Below are 19,648 nucleotides of genomic sequence, written 5' to 3' on the forward strand. Positions count from 1 at the left end.
TGATATATCATCGTGGATCTAGATCTGGTACAGTTACATAAATTGAACTTTGTGAAATCATAATATCTCGCTAAAAAAACGATCACACTGAAGATCGCCAACACAGATAGGCACACGTGGGACAGTGTATTATTATTGCTGGAATAAAGACCCGACGGAAGTAACCGAATCCGCACTTATTTCTCAGCAATTACACAATTTCTTCCAGAATCCTTTGGCACATATTTTTTATTCATACAAACAGACACTTTGGTGATCATTATATTAAATTCTGTAAAAAGTCATTTTGAGATCGTTCCCACAACTGGAATTTATCTTAAAGACCAAATTTCCATAGCCCTTTTGTTGTCAAATATTTGGGACAAAATGCACCCCCTTCAGAAAAATCCTGGATCCTCTCATGATTATACAGATAACACTTTTATAGTCAACATGTGTAACTTCCAGACCACATATCAACAAATTAGTATTAGTAAAACGAGAACACTCTATGACTACCAATTTGAGAAATTTAGAGGAATTAATACATACAAGCTGCAAATAAATGCAAGTCATCACAATATTACATTTCATTAAAAGATATCGATAAATATTACTATACTATAAGTATAATTTCAGTAACCCGATTTTTTTTCAATTACCCAACAAGTATTGTCATTAGAATATCATAGAGAAATCAAATACAATCAAAAGTTGAAGGAAAAAAAATCAGATTTGAAAAGGGTTGACTGCAAAAATGGTTATTCAAATATTCCTATACTTTACTTTTTAAATTCCCTTGCAGAAGATGTATGACATGGAGAATGATAATGGGTGTGCATTATACACTAATCTAATGATTGTAATAGTGTCTACAGCCCATATTCTGAACTTGTGATTAAACTTAAACCCTGGTCTAAAGTTGTGCTTTAACTATGGAAAGCCAATTGTGACACTACTTTCTCGAAATACGGGTTCAATTTGTAAGCACATTTGATGATCAATTCATGAACTGTCTTGGAATATTAAAAATACTTTCCTCCACTATAAAAGCATGGGAAACTATCACGGTAAACATATGAAATATACAATGTAAACAGATTTTGACATTTTTATATAGTTTTAAAGATAATTCTTTATTAGACCATGGCTTAAAGTCAAAGCTGACTTCAGAATACGGGCCTATGTTTAAAACACTGATGATCTCATGAAAGTGATGTGCAGTGACCATGGATGTAAACCTGAATTGATGAAAACTTGTCTCCTAAACAGGTCAAATGGTTATTTCACCGGACTATCAAGAAAGAAAAAAAATAGCAAATTGGCAATGCTTGTAATCAAGAATAATCAACCCTATCAAGCTAAAATATTTTAGTCTAAATCATTTGAGATTTAATTGTTAATCCTTGAGATAAAAAAAATAGATAACAAATTTGGATGGTCAATATTCACAGCCATTTTGGATTAATTTCAAATCCTTGAAATCTAGAGTGTACGATACATCTTTTCAAAACACAAAGCGAAGACAAATCATTCCAGGAAGATCCAGCATATAGGGGCCAAATGCACATATATGGATAGGCCAATATATTTCTGCAACAATTCTACTACATGTTCAGTTTTTTTTCTATAATCTAGGGCCTGTAGATGCAAAAGTCCACACATGTTAGTATTCATTAAACTAGGAGGGGCTGAGGAAAGGCTCCTAGCTCCCCCATATAGGGATTGAATGCACTCATTTGATTGAAATGCCAATAAATTTCTGTTGCAATTCAACTACATGTTTATTTTTTTATGCTAGAACCTACAGATACATTTTCTACGCAATTTACATGTAGGCACACATGTTGGTTTCATTCAACTAGGGGAAGTTGAGGAAAGAACCCTTGTTCCTGTTTCTTCAAGCTCGTTATTAAACAAATATTCATGCAGAATTTACTCTCAACCAATCACAGGATTTCAGTAGCTTAAAACAGTTGATAAAAAGCTTGATGATAATCAGCCCAGCTAATGTTAATTTTATCATTCCAAATCTATCAATAAAGAATGAATGATATTTTCACACAATAGCTCGTGGCAATGGAAGTATTTTTTTTCATACAAAAATTGAGATACTCTCAGATCTTCTGAAAAAACACATTCCATTTAAAAGAGCTTCTTGCAAAGAGTATAACAGGCCTTGACGGAATAACTACATGTCAATTAAATCTATAAAATCAACAAAAAATTGCAATGTTTTGTTTAATTATAACCATTGAAGAAATCAAATATCTAGTATTATGAATTAGTCCTATGTAGTACATATGAATGCTGCAAATTTTTATTTCTATGTATAGATATCTCCAATAAAACTTGTATAAAAATGTGCAGCATCCCCACCCCCACAATTTAAATTCACTGAAACCTTTTGACTAATTTCTAAAATAGCTTAAATAATTGAAAGGTAGAATCCATTCCATCTATAATTGAATCCATGGCATACTTGTAATATTTGTAATTTTCAATTTGCAAAATATCTATTTATCAATGTATCTATGCTTACTTATCCATTTTCAACTTATTGTGTAATTCACTGTTGTGTGGGTAAGAGGAAAATAAATTAATTAGTAGGATTTAGGTTAGGGTATTTTGCATGGTGGGTTTAAACTGCTTGACACACTTTGAAATTACTAGTAGCACATTTGCAGTCACAGGCAAGAGGTAGATGCATAATTTACTTAAGTTACAGGTTTATCTATTACCTCTACAGAGGTTAAGAATGGTTGCCCAAGGGAAAAAACAGACATACCTGGGTCCTGCCGTACAAACTAGGGTTACGATTGATCTGATCAACATATGGAAATCCACCAATGTTATAATTTTTCCGACAGGAAATTTGCTTAATGCCTATTGCAAAAAAGAGAAAGCACACTGAATTTTCAAGAAAACAATGAATGTATGAGCTCACATCATATCTAGAAACATGCATTTTAGATGTGGGTGTTGCTGGCTTTCCATAGTTGCGGTGATCAGATCAATCATAACTCTTTTTAAGACGGGAGCCTGGACGTTTCATATAACATATGTCAATGTCATGTAAGTGTAGCAAGCTGTTTTCTCCTTTAATCCTATTTCTTCCCATCAAGCATTCCATACTTCATATCAATAATTGCATCTTGTTAACAACACAAAATATCAAGAATAAAAATTCTTTATAAATGAGAAATCAGATTGTCTGGTTAACAAGAGGCAATTGTTGATATCATAAAAATGGAAAATGTCTTGCCATAGCCTACGTAATCAGGCATAGATTAGCTAAAACATTTAGGTATAACATTACAGCCCCTTACGATCTTGGAGAGTGCAACAATATATACATGATTAAAAATATTCTGGCTCTTACAATAGCTGGTATAAAGGGAGAAACCACTCTTTAATATACATTATGACAGAATTTATGGAAAATATTGTATTCCATAAATTGAGTGGAGGCTAAATCTACTGGCTATCGCTAAATATTGGTCCTTGATAGAACATATTCTCTTTCATCAATTGACTTGAAAGTCTGTATTTCTTAACCTGTTAATCTAGTGCTGTTTTATGTTCTGTTTTGTACTTTCAGTCTCCATAGGCAAATACTACTTTAATTTTGAGCAGTCCACAAATATTGATAATGTATGATATGATTCGAATATTCATTTTCAATCATGGGGGAAATAGATATGGCATCTCAATTCCTATTGTTTGTAACTTTGTATGATTATATATCATGTATGCCATCATACATAAGGTAGCCGTGCTAAAGCCGGGGTAATTATAATAGCAGGGCCCGCTGAGAGAACAGTTTTTGGAACTGAAGTGGCTACCCTGGGTAAACATGCCATTATTATTATTATTATCATTGTTTTCATGTTTTCTGTTGGAAGTGCAATGAACATGAATTTCAATTGAAGTTTACTTGAATTTTCACAATCATGCAATGCAGAATTAAACCATCAAAAACAGTATTTTCCCTGTAGTTTATATAAACAGTGGTCATGAAACAGGTAATCTAAGATAACACTACTGACACTCTTTGGGCAAATGCATATTAGTCAAATTTTGATTTTTTTTTTTTAAAACAAACAAATGATAACAAACAAAAACAAGAACATAACTGGTCTACCAATGGAAAACAATTTTTAAGATGCTATTATTATTATTAGATGATATCACAGAAACAGAGGAAGGGAAGGTTGGATGCGGGTCACAAAACGGAGCAATGTCACACTTTTCTGACCTCAATATCTCCATTTTCAGCAGGCGAGGGCTCTTTATTCGTGACATCCTCTTCGGGAACGGCTGCTCAACGACAGGGCACAACAAAACGTAAAGTTGGGATAACATGGCATCAAAATAAAAGAGATTTTTGGCAAGCGAAGAGACACCATTTTTTTTTTTGGGGGGGTGGGGTTAGCAACTGATAAACCTACAGCCTTGCTTTCCATTAAAGAGATGATCTGAGAAATTTTGTCAATTATTTTCAATTCAAGACCTATGAGAAAAGGAGTGTTTTTTCCAGATCAATCAGTTCTTTTATATATACTGGAATATATACTTCTCTTGAACAGTTTATGGGCTCTATGAATTGGCTATTACTTTCCCCCAGAAATCTGTCAGTAATATAAATATAGTAGTGATAATTTGCAAATGTGAGATATGAGATTTTTTTTTTAATCTAGAAGTAGGGAAGATTGTAAATATAAGTTTGCTTATATTCAATATGAGACCTTTCATTTCAAATTTCAGAAAATACAAAGAAAATTAGACATCCTAAGAACACCATTTCTCATTAAACAGACTGGAATAGAATAAATGTACTGCATGCAAGGCACTTAAATAACATAGGGAATCAAGTAGCTAAATTTTCAGTGCATAAATGTATACTGAAGCTTCTTTTTGTAACATTGCAACTGCAGAAAAACTATTATTAAAAATAAATTAAAACAAAAAGCAAGTGCAGCTATGAATTGTGATCATGGTGCATAGTTTACATACTTCATCAACCAGTCACTGATCTTTGATAGTCTGCAGGTACAGACCTTGATTTTTGCTATTCGCATACTGCATAATGCACAGTCTGAAGGAGTAGACTAAATTCACTATCTACTGTTGCTGGCTCTGTCTCATTTGACACAGAGTCTTTGGAGTCTAGTCTTCACTCTAGACCTGTTATTGGTTGAAGTGTCAAATATGAATCTTTGCTTGCAGACTAGACCTTTGACAGGTTGCATTGAACACAACAACATTTCAGGGGCCATATTGATTTTGGCACATAAGTTGGCCCCTCAAAGCTATCTATAGTCTAATCTGGCTAGATCCACGCCTGACTGCAATATCTATTCATAATTTATCAATGTATCACTTGCAACATATGTTTGTTGCATCTTCTTTAATGCGTGTATTGGAAGTAAAACTATCTTAATCTTATGGTTGTGGTCCCTGTTTTCACAAAGCACAAATAACATCCCCGAGTCTCACCCACACCAACGAAACAGACTCCAGATCGCTAGCGTAAATCCTTGCATCACACTTATTGTTCAGGGGGGCGGAACAATAGATCACCCCCCCCCCTGAACAACAGGTGTGACACCAAGGATTTATGCCAGTGATTGTACAATATTCTGTATGACATGTCACTGGTCAACTTGGAGTTGTTTTGTTGGTGTAACTGGGGCAATACAATCATAGCCAATCGCCATGCTTTTTACATTGCCATGCTTACATTGATATACATGTATATCCAGGGGCCAGTTTCATCACGACTTACAAAAGTTCTATTGTAATAACTTTGCTGCCAATAATCAATAATGTAACTACTATGAACAAATTGATTATGATTGGTTGAGCCCTGTTACCATGGTTATTTGGTAATTGCTATAATGGCAGAGTTGAAACCAGCCCCTCACAGCAGACACAAATGCAACTACACAATCATTCTTGCAAAGAGACCCAAACTAGACAAAAGTTCAGTGCACATTCTAATCAAGACTGTCGTTGTGAATTGTCATATGCTACAGTTTTTTTATCTACATGCACACTTTCAATAGAAATTGAACCATTTCAGCATCCAACTACTGGGGAGTGTTTCATGAAACAAATAATTTGCTCTGAGCCAATCAGATGCAAGAATTTGGGTAGCTTATAACAAACAATGAAAATCACGTCCAATTAATTTGTTTCATGAAATCCTCCCTTGCTAGGGCTACCTAGAAGACAGAATACAACATGAATGAATTCCTTTTTATTTTTGATAATTTTTACTTCAAATGTTTCAGAACAAAACATGTTGAACTGTGAAAAAAGTATTTTGTTAATAATGAATCAAGGTTTTTTATTTATTTTTTTTCAATCTGTTCATTGTTGAAAGAAAAGAAAATCTCTATGAAGGTCATGTTTTATTCATTTTTTTTTTAAATCTGTTCTTTGTTGAAGGCAAAGAAAATCTACATGTATATGAAGGTCATTTCAAACACATAATCTTCTGCAGAAAAAAAAACAAGTAAGAGTTTTGAAGAGAACTATACTCAAACATGAACCACACTTTGTTCTATTTAAAAAGTGGGTTGTCAAGAAGAGCATAGATATTCCTGTTTCTATCTAGCAAATAAAATCTTAAAATCATCTTCAGCACAGGTTAACACTCATACAGAACACTTGATATAAGATATCATGTCTTGGACAAGTTCAAACTTTATATCATTTAGAATCATACTGGTTTATGAAGTGAGCTCATGTGTCTGTATTTTGCGCTTTTGAGAGGCATTTGTACAACCATAATCAAACGCAATGTATATTGCTGCTATAAAATATGTAACAATATTTGTATGATTTTCTTTATTCACAAAGCAGATTTATGAATGGAATATAATATATTTATTCTGGAGCATATAATATGATCATTTATTTTATTGTATTTCTTTACCTAACAGATTTATGAGTGGAACATATGTATATCTCATATTTATTCTGAAGCATGTAATATAATCATTTGTTTGATTTTCTTTCTCTGCTTTGCAGATATATGAGTGGAATATATACAATATATTTCTTATTCATTTTGGAGCATTATATATAATATAACATGTGATGGTATGATTTAATGAACCATGTACCCAGTGTAATAACACTATATGATGAGAGCAAGATAGTAGACTTGTTAACTGCAAAAAAAGGGGTGAACGCTGCATTTTTGAGTACAAATGTCCCACTTGGCACAAATGTTCCTTGAGTCAAAAGAAAAGGATTCATCCAAAGAGACACGCTGTATCTATGCAAATAAGCAAGTAATTTGCATAAATTTGCATATTATGTCGATATAGTAAAAACAAGTATTTCAGAATACATTTTTAACCAGAACTGCCCTAAAATTGGAAATAAAGACTTAGGGTAAGAAAGGGAAGAAAATTGTCATAAAATAATTGGGATATCCTTGTTTATTATTACCTAATTTACATAAATTATGCAAATTATAATTTAAAGCAAAGTATTTTTTCATGAATCCTGAACTGTTTTATAAATAACAGCAATTAATACACAATGTCAAAATTCTACATGGAAGAGAATATATTAGCGAAAACATCGATATGCTTCATGACAGTATTAGTGTCTTAATTTGCTTAGAAAGAGGGCAAATATGTCAAAATGTATGACGTGATATTGCGCTAAAAAACGAGACCAAAACAACCTCTATGTCACAGTCACACTCACGAATCGGACAATAGAACGATCAATGGTATGTCATTCGAGATAACACAATCTCAACACAATAGCTTCCATCGGCTTCTCGTATCGCTTTTGTTGGTGTGTCTGCCACACCGTAATCTATGGTATATACGGGCAAAATGCATTTCGGTATCGGTAAAACACTATTAATTTTGTTTTATTTGTTTCTAATTTGTTTCTCTTGGAAAATTTACAGGAGACATTGCTTTGCAGGTTACTGCTTTAATGAAGCTCTGGCACATGAATCATGACGAATGTACCCCACCTCAATCCATATTTTAACTTTATTAAAATATATATCTTTTGGAGACCCCGAAGTGGCAAAACTGCATTCCCCGCGGCATTCCCGCTACTTTACAAAACCAGTTTGACTTGTATTATCGACTTGGAAAAGACAGATGTATGAGACATCAGTCAACATGTTTCCAGAAGATAGTTTTTTTTTTTTTATTATTTAAGCCTACGTCCATGGGAGCCCTCCGAATTTACCCCATCCCCTCTCTGTATTTCGACACTAAATAAAAAAAAATATCGTGTTTTAAAGCCACCGGCAAGGCAAATTGCGTTTTTGGTATAATAAAGCAACTTTTATATCTATATTTCATATTTATCTATACTAATATTTTTATTATCATTCATATTATTATTATTATTATTATTATTATTGTTGTTGTTTTGCAGTTTGTAATAATGCTCTAGCACAGTAAAGGCTATAACCCAACAGGAGCATGCCTAGGATACCCTTTCCCCTTTTGGTTTTATGTATTCAAAAATAGTTTATTGTCTTTATTTTTTATTTTTATTTATTTATTTATAAGTCTTTTTTTAGTAGGGTGGCTCCATCAGTAATTGATATACTGTTGTCCTTGGAGGCCCTACAACAAAAATACAAACATATAACAAACATGGGTATAGAAAGTGTACAATGTAAGTTGAAACGAACAAACTGTAAAGAAAAGAACAACACAAAGGGCCAGTTTATAAATTAAGACTATTATAACGCCAAAATAAAAGACTAAATGATGATTCGGATTGAGCATTTCTCATTTCTTTACAAGTCATATCTTAGAATAGATTGAGGTGAAAATACTCTACAATTGACATGTAGAAGAGCTGTGGTACATTGAAGAAAAGCCACACGTAAGCTCTAAAATACCCCTTTATTGATTCCACTCTATGTTAAATTTAAATATTTTTAGAGTCCATTCGGAAGAAAGATACATTTCTACTACACACAGTAAAGCCTCTTTACTTTCTCCTCTTGAAAAAAAAAACATAGAAGGCATTGTTTTATATCTCATAAAATAAGTTCGTGTACATGACGGTGGCCTGTCGAAGTTGCCCAACCCTTTATTTTGTTTTGACAATATATATTTAGAATATCGTCTAAATGAAGCCCTCATCTGGAAAAGGGCACTTATTAAAGGCAGCATCTACATTATATAGAGGAGGCCCTGGTACTTGGAAGCGGGGGCTGAAGCACCCGCAAGATTTTTCTGAAGGGGGGGGGGCTGTGCTGCGTGTGTTATTCTCCACAGAAAGCACCCCCTGGAAATCCGGCAGATGTGACAAAACGAAAAAAAGAAACGTTACCAAAAAAAAAAAACCTTCATTTTGTAGTGCAATCCATTTTGTTTATTTGCTTGTTAAATTTCTTGATGTAAATTTGAAAAGCAAAAAAGTTTCAATGTAAAATTTTGGTCCGAAGAAATTTAACAAGCTTCAGCCCCCTCTTCCCAGTGCCAGGGCCTCCTCTATATAATGTAGATGCTGCCTTTAATAAGTGCCCTTTTCCAGATGAGGGTTTCATTTAGACGATATTCTAAATATATATTGTCGAAACAAAATAAAGGGTTGGGCAACTTCGACAGGCCACCGTCACGTACACGAACTTATTTTATGAGATATAAAACAATGCCTTCTATGTTTTTTTTTTTTTCAAGAGGAGAATGCAAAGAGGCTTTACTTTGTGTAGTAGAAATGCATCTTTCTTCCGATTGGGCTCTAAAAATATTTAAATTTAACATAGAGTGGAATCAATAAAGGGCTGTGTGGCTGTTCTTCAATGTACCACGGCTCCTCTACATGTCAGTTGTAGAGTATTTTCTCCTCAATCTATTCCAAGATATCAATACAAACAAAAGTAATCTTTTAAGAGTTCTAAAGACAATAAACTATTTTGAATACATAAAACCAAAAAGGGAGAGGGTATCCTAGGCATGCTCCTGTTGGGTTATAGCCTTTACTGTGCTAGAGCACTATTACAAACTGCAAAACAACAACAATAATAATAATAATAACAATAATAATAATAATAATAATATTAATGATAATAATAATATTAGTATAGATAAATATGAAATATAGATATAAAAGTTGCTTTATTATACCAAAAACGCAATTTGCCTTGCCGGTGGCTTTAAAACACGATATTTTTTTTTTATTTTAAAGTCGAAATACGGAGAGGGGATGGGGTAAATTCGGAGGGCTCCCGTGGGCGTAGGCTTAAATAAACAAAAAAAAAATTATTCAGGAAACATGTTGACTTATGTCTCATACATCTGTCTTTTCCAAGTCGATAATACAAGTCAAACTGGTTTTGTAAAGTGGCGGGAATGCAGGGGGATGCAGTGTTGCCACCTCGGGGTCTCCAAAAAGATATATATTTTAATAAAGTTAAAATATGGATTGAGGTAGGATACATTCGTCATGATTCATGTGCCAGAGTTTCATTAAAGCAGTAACCTGCAAAGCAATGTCTCCTGTAAATTTTCCAAGAGAAACAAATTAAAAACAAATAAAACAAAATTGATAGTGTTTTACCGATACCGAAATGCATTTTGTCCGTATGTATCATAGATTACGGTGTGGCAGACACACCAACAAAAGCGATACGAGAAGCCGATGGAAGCTATTGTGTTGAGATTGTGTTATCTCGAATGACATACCATTGATCGCTTTATTGTCCGATTCGTGAGTGTGACTGTGACATAGAGATTGTTTTGGTCTCGTTTTAGCGCAATATCACGTCATACATTTTGACATATTTGCCCTCTTTCTAAGCAAATTAAGACACTAATACTGTCATGAAGCATATCGATGTTTTCGCTAATATATTCTCTTTCATGTAGAATGTTGACATTGTGTATTAGTTGCTGTTTTTTAAAAGCAGTTCAGGATTCATGAAAAAATACTCTGTTTTAAATTATAATTTGCATAATTTATGTAAATTAGGTAATAATAAACAAGGATATCCCAATTATTTTATGACAATTTTCTTCCCTTTCTTACCCTAAGTCTTTATTTCCAATTTTAGGGCAGTTCTGGTTAAATATATATTCTGAAATACTTGTTTTTACTATATCGACATAATATGCAAATTTATGCAAATTACTTGCTTATTTGCATAGATACAGCGTGTCTCTTTGGATGAATCTTTTTCTTTTGACTCAAGGAACATTTGTGCCAAGTGGGACATTTGTACTCAAAAATGCAGCGTTCAACCTCTTAACAAGTCTACTAAGAAGGGCAATATTACATTCTATAAACCCTACAAAGGTGTGTGTACCCAATGTAATGACATTATATGATGAGAGCAAGAAGGGCAATATCAAATTCTATAAACCCTTCAAAGGTGTGTGTACCCAATGTAATGACATTATATGATGAGAGCAAGAAGGGCAATATTACATTCTATAAACCCTTCAAAGGTGTTTGTACCCAATGTAATGACATTATATGATGAGAGCAAGAAGGGCAATATTACATTCTATAAACCCTACACAGGTGTGTTTAACCTTTCTTGATACTAACCCTGTCTGGACCATACCAGGGAGAATGAGCGCTAAATTTCCAAATGGTAGATTTATAATCACAATTAATCTGACTCCTATTTCTTATAATGATTACAATTGAAGTACTACAGGTGCCTTATTTAAAAAAAAAATCTAAAAAACAAATCTGAATAGTTAAATTACTTCAATTTTCAAAAAGAAATGTTTTCTTTCATGCTAGGCAGAAATTACTTATACACCACTGACCACTCATTCCCACCCCCCCCCCCTCCTCCACTATTCAATCCCAGTTCTGCCCCTGGGTACTAGTATAAGGTTAACAGTTCAGAGGAAGGTTTGTTACACCCTTCTAAGAATGTGAGGTAACGGCCTTCTGGCTCTCAACAGACAATGCCTTAGTGTTTGATTAGTATGTCCTATGGTCCTGTGTAAATAGTAAAACATATGCAACACTCAAGAGTGCAATAGTAATATAATAACCCACAGGACTAATATGACAAATCAAATATGTGTAATGTATGTACCATGGATTAATTATCTCAGATATACAGAATGTATACTGTTAGATGAATTTTCAAATATATACATGCGGGATATTGTGTGAATGAGGAATGTATATAATATGAACTTAGATTGATGAATTTATACCGATTTACGTATGTTTAATGGTATACGTGTACATATTAGTTTAATAATGAATTAATGGTGAGAGAGGAAGAGAGAGAGAGGGGGATTAAGGAAGAAGAAATGTTAGTTCGCCTTACCGGTCCCATTTACAATCTCCTCTTTTGGTTTAGTGCTGTTGCAGAGAAAATGAAAAATGGAAAATGATACGCACTGGTTAAGTCAAGTGTGAAAGGGCTCACATCCATGCCAGAATGTGAATCCTAGCAAATAACTTTGGGGATTAAACTTACCATATTAGTTTAATCTCTACAATAAAAATTGTGAATAAAGAAAATTTAACGTGATGTGTACGGAATTTATGAATAAACTTTGAAAATCAAAGGATGATATTAAATAATCATGGAATAGAAGTACATGTATACTGTACATTGACAATACAAATTAAAATCACAATTGAGATCATTGAATTGGAGGTCATATTTCATATACAAAAAGATCTTTAAGAATCAATATGAACTAACTTTATCACCACTAATCAGCACACTTTGTACAGAATTGTAGACCTTGCTGCATTTTAGTGTAAAAAATGTCTTATTCACAATGGGATTTTTTTTTTTACTTTTAAGAATTTGAATCACCATTTCAAAAGAGAATTTGTAACTACAATGTTTGCACACTTCCCTCAACAAAAACTCATTTTAAATAACAGATATCAATGAAAATGTTCTTTTCACATTCATGCTTAGACTTATAGTTTTCCAGTGCATTGAGAACAAATCTTTGATACTTACCGGGTATTCTAAAACAATATCCCAAAGATTTAACATCTGACAACTACACACTAGATTAGATGACCCAATTTTGTGTTTATACAATTTTTTGAGGTTTCATCTCAACATTCATCAACCAAAAATTGTTCACACTGAATAAAAGGAAGAATGATTGGACTGACAAAGTATAAAGTTCTTCATCTTTTTTTGTTTTACTTACTCGTATTCCTTGACCTCGTCGATGGTGATGTCCGGGTTGTCATCGGTCTCGCCCTCGATACTGATGTTGATTCCTGTCTTGGCAAGCAATTCATCCACTTCATTCACTAGTTCTGGGGTGGGTTAATGGCATGGGAGGAGTACCAGGAGGGGGGGTAAGGATGGGAGGGTACAGGGGTGCAAGACAGTACGGAGGGGGTAATAAATAGGACGTGGCAGGTGCAGCATTGCAAGCAAAGTGGTGGTGGTGGTTTAGCAGAGGATAAAGAGAGGTGTGGATTTGTACAAAGTAGGAGTGTTGCAAATCATAGAAAAGGAAAGCACATGTTGGCATGAGTGCATAAGGTGAAGAGGGGTGGAAGGGAAGATTTGCAGGATTATAAATATTTTTAATAAAGCAGAATAGGCAATGGATTGATGGAGAAGAGAAACAAGAGAAGTGCAGCATTTCATCAAAAGATGTTGATACATTTAATAGAGGATGAGAAAGACACAAAGAATAATTTATACACCATCAGGAGAAAGAAGAACGAAGATAGGAAGATGAGATGGAAGAGGAAAAGAGAAGAAAGAGCGGGAGAAGAAAAGAAGAGAGAGGGAGAAATGAAGAGAGGGGAGAGAGGAAACAGAGGAAAGACAGGGAAAATAAAGAGAAAAGAGTGGAGAGAGGAGAAAACAGAGAAGAGAATACAAAGAGAGATGAGAGAGAAGAAAGAGAGAACGCAAGGAGAAAGGGAAAAAAAAGAGAGAAGAAAGAATAAAATAGAGAGAGAGAAAAGAGATAAGAGCATAAGGAGTAGGGGCATGGAGAGATAAGATACATGTAGGGCGATGGTGAGAAAGAAAAGTTGAGAATGGAAAAGTGGAGAATGGAGAATAGAAGGAGGGCAGTATCAAAACAATTGGCGCAATTTATCATGTACATGATAGCAACAAAAAGTCCAAAAGGTGCATTTATATGGAGCAGTTTTTGGTGAAGATATCAAATAAAAACGCAGCAAAACGGCAGCAAAGACAAGTTTGTAGAATGGTTTGGACAATTATTTTACATTTTGTATTGTTTTCAAATGATATCTCAAACATTTTCAAGCAAATTAAGTTTTAGCATGATGCATAGAATGTTCCAATTTCCAGGGCAGAGTCCATGCAAATACGATCATAACCAATTTATCCATCCGTTCAGTACCATTAAGTAAATGCCAAAGAATAATGATTGATGATAGAAACATATGAATGTAAATAATTAAATATAGGAAAGCAGAGTAAAGAAAAAAGAATGAAAGAGAGAGGAAATGAGAATGTTCATGCAGGGACAATGGAAATATAAAAGGCAAAACAGGCAAATAATTATGATGTCGTTATATGGATAAAAAATAATAAGTTGCATAGCAGTGAGTGATTAATATTAATCCAGCCCAAATCAGCGAATATAGTTAATATAGGATAATTTACAATTATTATTATCAAAAACAAACGAAGCAGATAAGACAATTCCATATTCATGGCATCAAATTTAAGAATGAAGTTAGCATAAAGATATTATCGTGATTATGAGATAATATAATAAATTAATGAGTTATCAACATTAAAATGGGGATGAGTATGCCAGATAAAAATGAAGAGAAATAATAAATAAATGACAATGAAGGTGTATGAAGTTATTAAAATACATGATATACATATGTACATGAATATATATCCAATATGAGTATATATAAATTTTGTTGCAATGTTTGTGTGATGAATATGTATACATTGTATATGATTAATTTGAATTGTAATAAAAGATTAATTGGCCACAACAAAACCATTCAAAATCATAAATTGAGCGATGAATTGCGAGAATGTGGCAAATAAAATGCAAATATGAAATTCGAAATAAAAGTGTAATTATGGCGCGGAGCAGTTTGCAAGAGACCCAAAGCATGGGTTGATTTTCATTAAATTGTGCGGAGAGAGAGGAAAAGAAAAGAAGGAACAGCAAGTAAGTTTTAATCTTATCTACCGATACAAGAATCTAATCTATACTTCTTGTGTCTAAATGAGCTGCTCTGTTTATCATTATCCATTTTACACTAAAGCAAGTAAGTTTTTTTATCACGATCTACCGATAATACATCTTGCCTGTCTAAATGAGCTGCTCTTTTTATCATTATCCAATTTAAACTAAAGGAAACCAAGATATTTCACCTTACCTATAAACATCAAGAGTATTAATGACAAAGAAACAATAATGATTCATCTTTCATGATTATGTATTCTATTTTCTATCAAGTGATGAAAAAATTAAAAAGTTAAGGAGAGAATGATTAGAATTGTGCGATCAAAGCTGGGCATCAAATTACGCATCCTCAATGATAATTACTACACAGATTATTAGGATTTACTTGATGCTGAGAGATGTCTTTCTAATGCATTAAGCACTATTAAAAAGAGGGATAGTTTTATCAGCAGTAGCAAGTCTCTATAGCTTTGCCAATGCATGATTGTCATATATTATGTTATACTGGACACATATAACCATTTACACAAAATACTTCTCGAAACTTTTACGGTTCTTGAATACGGTTCTTTATGGTTCTTGCCTGCCAATTTCTTTCTAAACCATAATTCAAGAATAAGTTTAAATCAATAAAAAAACTATTTAAAAAGGTCTGCATTGGGTTAGAGAACAGATTAAAACCAGCTGAGGTAATACACCCAAAGTAGATGTAGTTGCAAGTGCAGCATTGCCCTAAGGTTTGAAACTGTACACATGATTATCCTAGAGCATTTTTCTTGAAAGTGCATATTTTGCATTGCATGCGAGGGATTCATGTGGTACAGAGAGTTTGGGGTTCTAGGAGGACTGGTACTCGATTGGAACACTGGGAGCAAGAGCTATCTTTAACACAAATACAAACCTAATTATGGGATGCATTGGAAGGTTTGCATTCATACTGATGTAATCTATTCATTTTTTATAATTCCATGCTCTCATTAATACATGGAATTCATGTAATACAGAGTAATACAGAGAGTTTAAAGCTTTTATAGGGAAGTGGTACTTAATAATACCACTAAAGGCAAGAGCTATCATTAACACAATCAAAAACCTAATTATAGGATGCTTGGAAATGTATTAACATTCATACTAATATAATTATATTTGTTTGTTTCTAAATTCCATGCCATTATTGATGCATGATGTATACTTATTAATCAGAGCATGAAATGATCAGGCACTCTAGATGCAAGGAATGGTAGCCTCAAATCAAGGACATAATCCCTATTTTTTATTTTTATTTTTTTCACACATGCCTGATGCACACAGACTGTGAACATTTAATCTGGGCCCCTATCACAAAGCTTATCATCGATTATAAGACTGACTGTTATGATTGATTACATTGATCATTGAGTGCAATCAAGCATAAAATGAGACTAACGATCAGTCACAAAAGCATTGTGAAGAAGTCATTTATATACTATTGTCATATTAAATCATATGAATTATTTCTGTCCTTATGGCTTAACTTTATAATAAAAATGCAACCATTTGATCCTTGCTAATAAGGAGGCACAATACAACCCTACATCTATGGAAATAAATTATACAAGAAGGAATCCTTAAAAAAATAATAAATATATCAAGTACACGATCATTTTTTTTTACACAAACAAATATTATATCAATTAGATATTAATGGCCTCAGGTCTATTTACCTAAACAATCTACACCCCTAAATGTACACACAATAAAGCTTTATGCAGATAAGAGCAGATTTTCAATAAAGTCTATACTACCAGAGGTGGAGATATTAAGTGATTCATGGCACAGTGTGGCCACATTCAGCGATGAACTTGGAATTATTATAACCTTGCTATTTCAGAATATATGCAATGTTGCTTGAATGTTGTCAGAGGAATTGATGGATGGTTCTGATACAAAGGGACATCCAGCATACTTGTCTTGACTACAATGAGATCTTTGACAAATATTTGCCATAAAATCGATTGGGAACGGCAAAATATTGAGTTTTTCAAGCTAAGAATCCATATAAATGTATATGATCATGTTCACCTTTGAACTAAGTAATCTTTCCCTTCAAACATAAAATTTGGGTTACTGTACAGAATATTGGATCATGCGGTCGGTTACAGACAGGCCAAAATAAAATCTTGATTTATACAATATCGTGTTCAACAGTTCTGGCACGGGGCTTCTCGTAAAATTCTGTTCGTTTCTGTTTAAGGTAACTCCCGTAAAAACTTGGCAGGACATCTGTTTTACTGCTAGACGCCATTCCAGTACATAACCAATTACATAGAAATTGCAAGATTATAAATGATTAAAAGTGCATCTATTTGTTAGGGTAATGGCGGGAAGGATGGGGGCACTCACCGTCGGCAGTCTGGTTCTCTACTTCTTTCTCTATGGCTGCGGCCGTCTCGGCGTCCCCTCCGGCCGTGGGCTCCTCCGTCGTGGCCTCCTCGCTGGGGCCATTTTGGAGGGTAGCTGCTGGGGGTTCGTCTGAGGGTTCTATCGGGTGGTGGGGGGAGGGGAGGGAGGGGGATGGGGGTGGAGATGACCAATGGCATAGAAGCTGTATATGACTCTTTGTATCTACAGATGAAACCTTCTATACACTTGAAAAGGTTAGTATAATGTATATACTCTTCATTTTGACATGAAACTAAATGCATGTTGGACAGAATGAGTAGTATGTTGAAATCTTATTTTTCTATAAAACAGTTATATATTGTCATTTAAAGGACTACATAAGCTCTACACTAGCCTTCTATGAATGATCATTTAATACATAATTTGAGGTTTCATTAAAATCTCAATTTTTCAGCTTTTGTCATGGAACTAAATGCATGTTGGAGAGTATGAGCAATATGTTGAAATCTGGTCTACAAAAGAAGCTCCATATTGTCGGTTTAAACTAAAGGTTACAATTAAACTCTACACTAAGCCTCATTTTATAAATAGACATTTCATCAAATTCTGCATTGTTCAACTAGCACTAAGAATCTCTCATTTATAATAAAGTAAGCGTACAAAGAACTCTAGAAAGATGGTACATGTATAATGATGCTATCTTTAATAGAAAGCATGTAACTATATAGAAAGTTTTTATTCAAGCTGCTTCATTCTAGAGAGAAAGATTTGATGAGTTGATATAACTTGTCATGATTTTGCATGTAAGATAAAGTAGTAATACACAAATGACTTTGATAGAGGAGCCATGACATAGATAATAACATTTCATGAATTTACAAATGAATATGAACTAAAAACTAGTCCCTATCCACCCAATTTGAATTCACCCACATTCAAACGTTGATAATTGATAAGTACAATATATATTTAAATATTCAGGGCAATTTGCATATGCATATGCATATAGTGAAATATCAGTGAAAGATGATGATATTGATTATGGTTGATGATGACTAACTAACAATCCCACAATTCAACCCAATTATGTGCTACCTCTTATACCTACATGCATGTACATGTATATACACTAAGACTAACTGGTTCATTCTATTGCAATAAGTGATTAAAAGCAACTATCACGCAATGTAACCTTATAAGGAAATACAATAAAATAATAAAAAGTAGGCATTTATATAGCGCCATCTATGAAGATATCATCTGTTCTGAGGCATACTAACATTATGACCCCCAGCATTAACTTGAGATGCCGCTTCTAGCACTCAGCACATTCAAGGAACTTATCTGATTCTACTCACGTTTGGCATCCTCCTCTCCAGGTTGTTGTTCTTCTGCATCAGCTTTAGCTTCCTTGGCAACCTCAACTCCAGCTGCAGCAGCAGCAGCATCGCCTCCTGCCGCTTCATCTGCTTTCTCCCCGTCTTCTGTGGCTTCGGCAGCCGGTTCTGGCTCCGGCTCAGGCTCCACCTCGGGTTCAGGGGGTACGGGGCGCATGCCCTCTCCTAGCTCCAGCATGCAGAGAGGCTCGGTCACTGTCCTGGCAGACATGGTGAACCTACAGGATAACCACAATAAATTAGCTTGGTCATTTAAGATATTCAGTGACTGCAATTGTATTCCCTGTGGGTGTTTCATAAAGCTGTTTGTAAGATAAGAGCAACTTTAAAAATGACTGGTGATCCTTTCTTTTGGTAAATGCTATACACCATTGGCGATGGTTTAGCGCGTAAGAAAGGTTCACCGGTCGTTCTTAAAGTCGCTCTTAACTTACAAACAGCTTTATGAAACGGCCCCCTAGGGAGTGCTTTATCAACATTTGTCATATTACAAGTTGTCAGATATGACAACTTTTCTTGATTTCGATTGGCTGAGAAGCCAAGTTACTATGGTAACTTTCGGATAAAACAGGAATCGTCGGTTAAAACATCAAAAACGTCCTTTCATTTGGTGCTCCCCAGATGAGGCTTAGAATCTATCATGGAACTAAAAAGTGGAATTAAAGATAAATACCAGTTGTGGTAACGATCTCAAAATGAGTGAACAGAATCCAATGAAATTACCACCAAAGTGTG

At 34.1% G+C, this 19,648-nt stretch overlaps 1 protein-coding gene across 6 annotated transcripts in view; it reads right to left on the reverse strand.

Moving 5' to 3' along the window:
* The window catches only part of LOC129269710 (LLGL scribble cell polarity complex component 2-like), a 56,137-nt gene that overhangs the window by 2,548 nt on the left and 33,941 nt on the right, over positions 1 to 19,648 (reverse strand). For 3 of the 6 annotated variants that reach the window (XM_064105274.1, XM_064105273.1, XM_064105272.1), the window contains 5 exons: positions 18,875 to 19,131; positions 17,517 to 17,654; positions 13,134 to 13,245; positions 12,281 to 12,315; positions 4,238 to 4,299 (listed from right to left, as the gene is read on the reverse strand). In XM_064105274.1, the coding sequence (XP_063961344.1) occupies positions 4,238 to 4,299; positions 12,281 to 12,315; positions 13,134 to 13,245; positions 17,517 to 17,654; positions 18,875 to 19,131 (604 nt within the window). Of the gene's footprint in view, positions 1 to 4,237; positions 4,300 to 12,280; positions 12,316 to 12,394; positions 12,450 to 13,133; positions 13,246 to 17,516; positions 17,655 to 18,874; positions 19,132 to 19,648 lie in introns of those variants that run through there. The other 3 variants (XM_064105276.1, XM_064105275.1, XM_064105277.1) reach the window with 2 other exon arrangements.

The sequence above is a fragment of the Lytechinus pictus genome, chromosome 10 (genome assembly GCF_037042905.1).
Source record: "Lytechinus pictus isolate F3 Inbred chromosome 10, Lp3.0, whole genome shotgun sequence".
NCBI classification, from domain to species: Eukaryota; Metazoa; Echinodermata; class Echinoidea; order Temnopleuroida; family Toxopneustidae; genus Lytechinus; species Lytechinus pictus.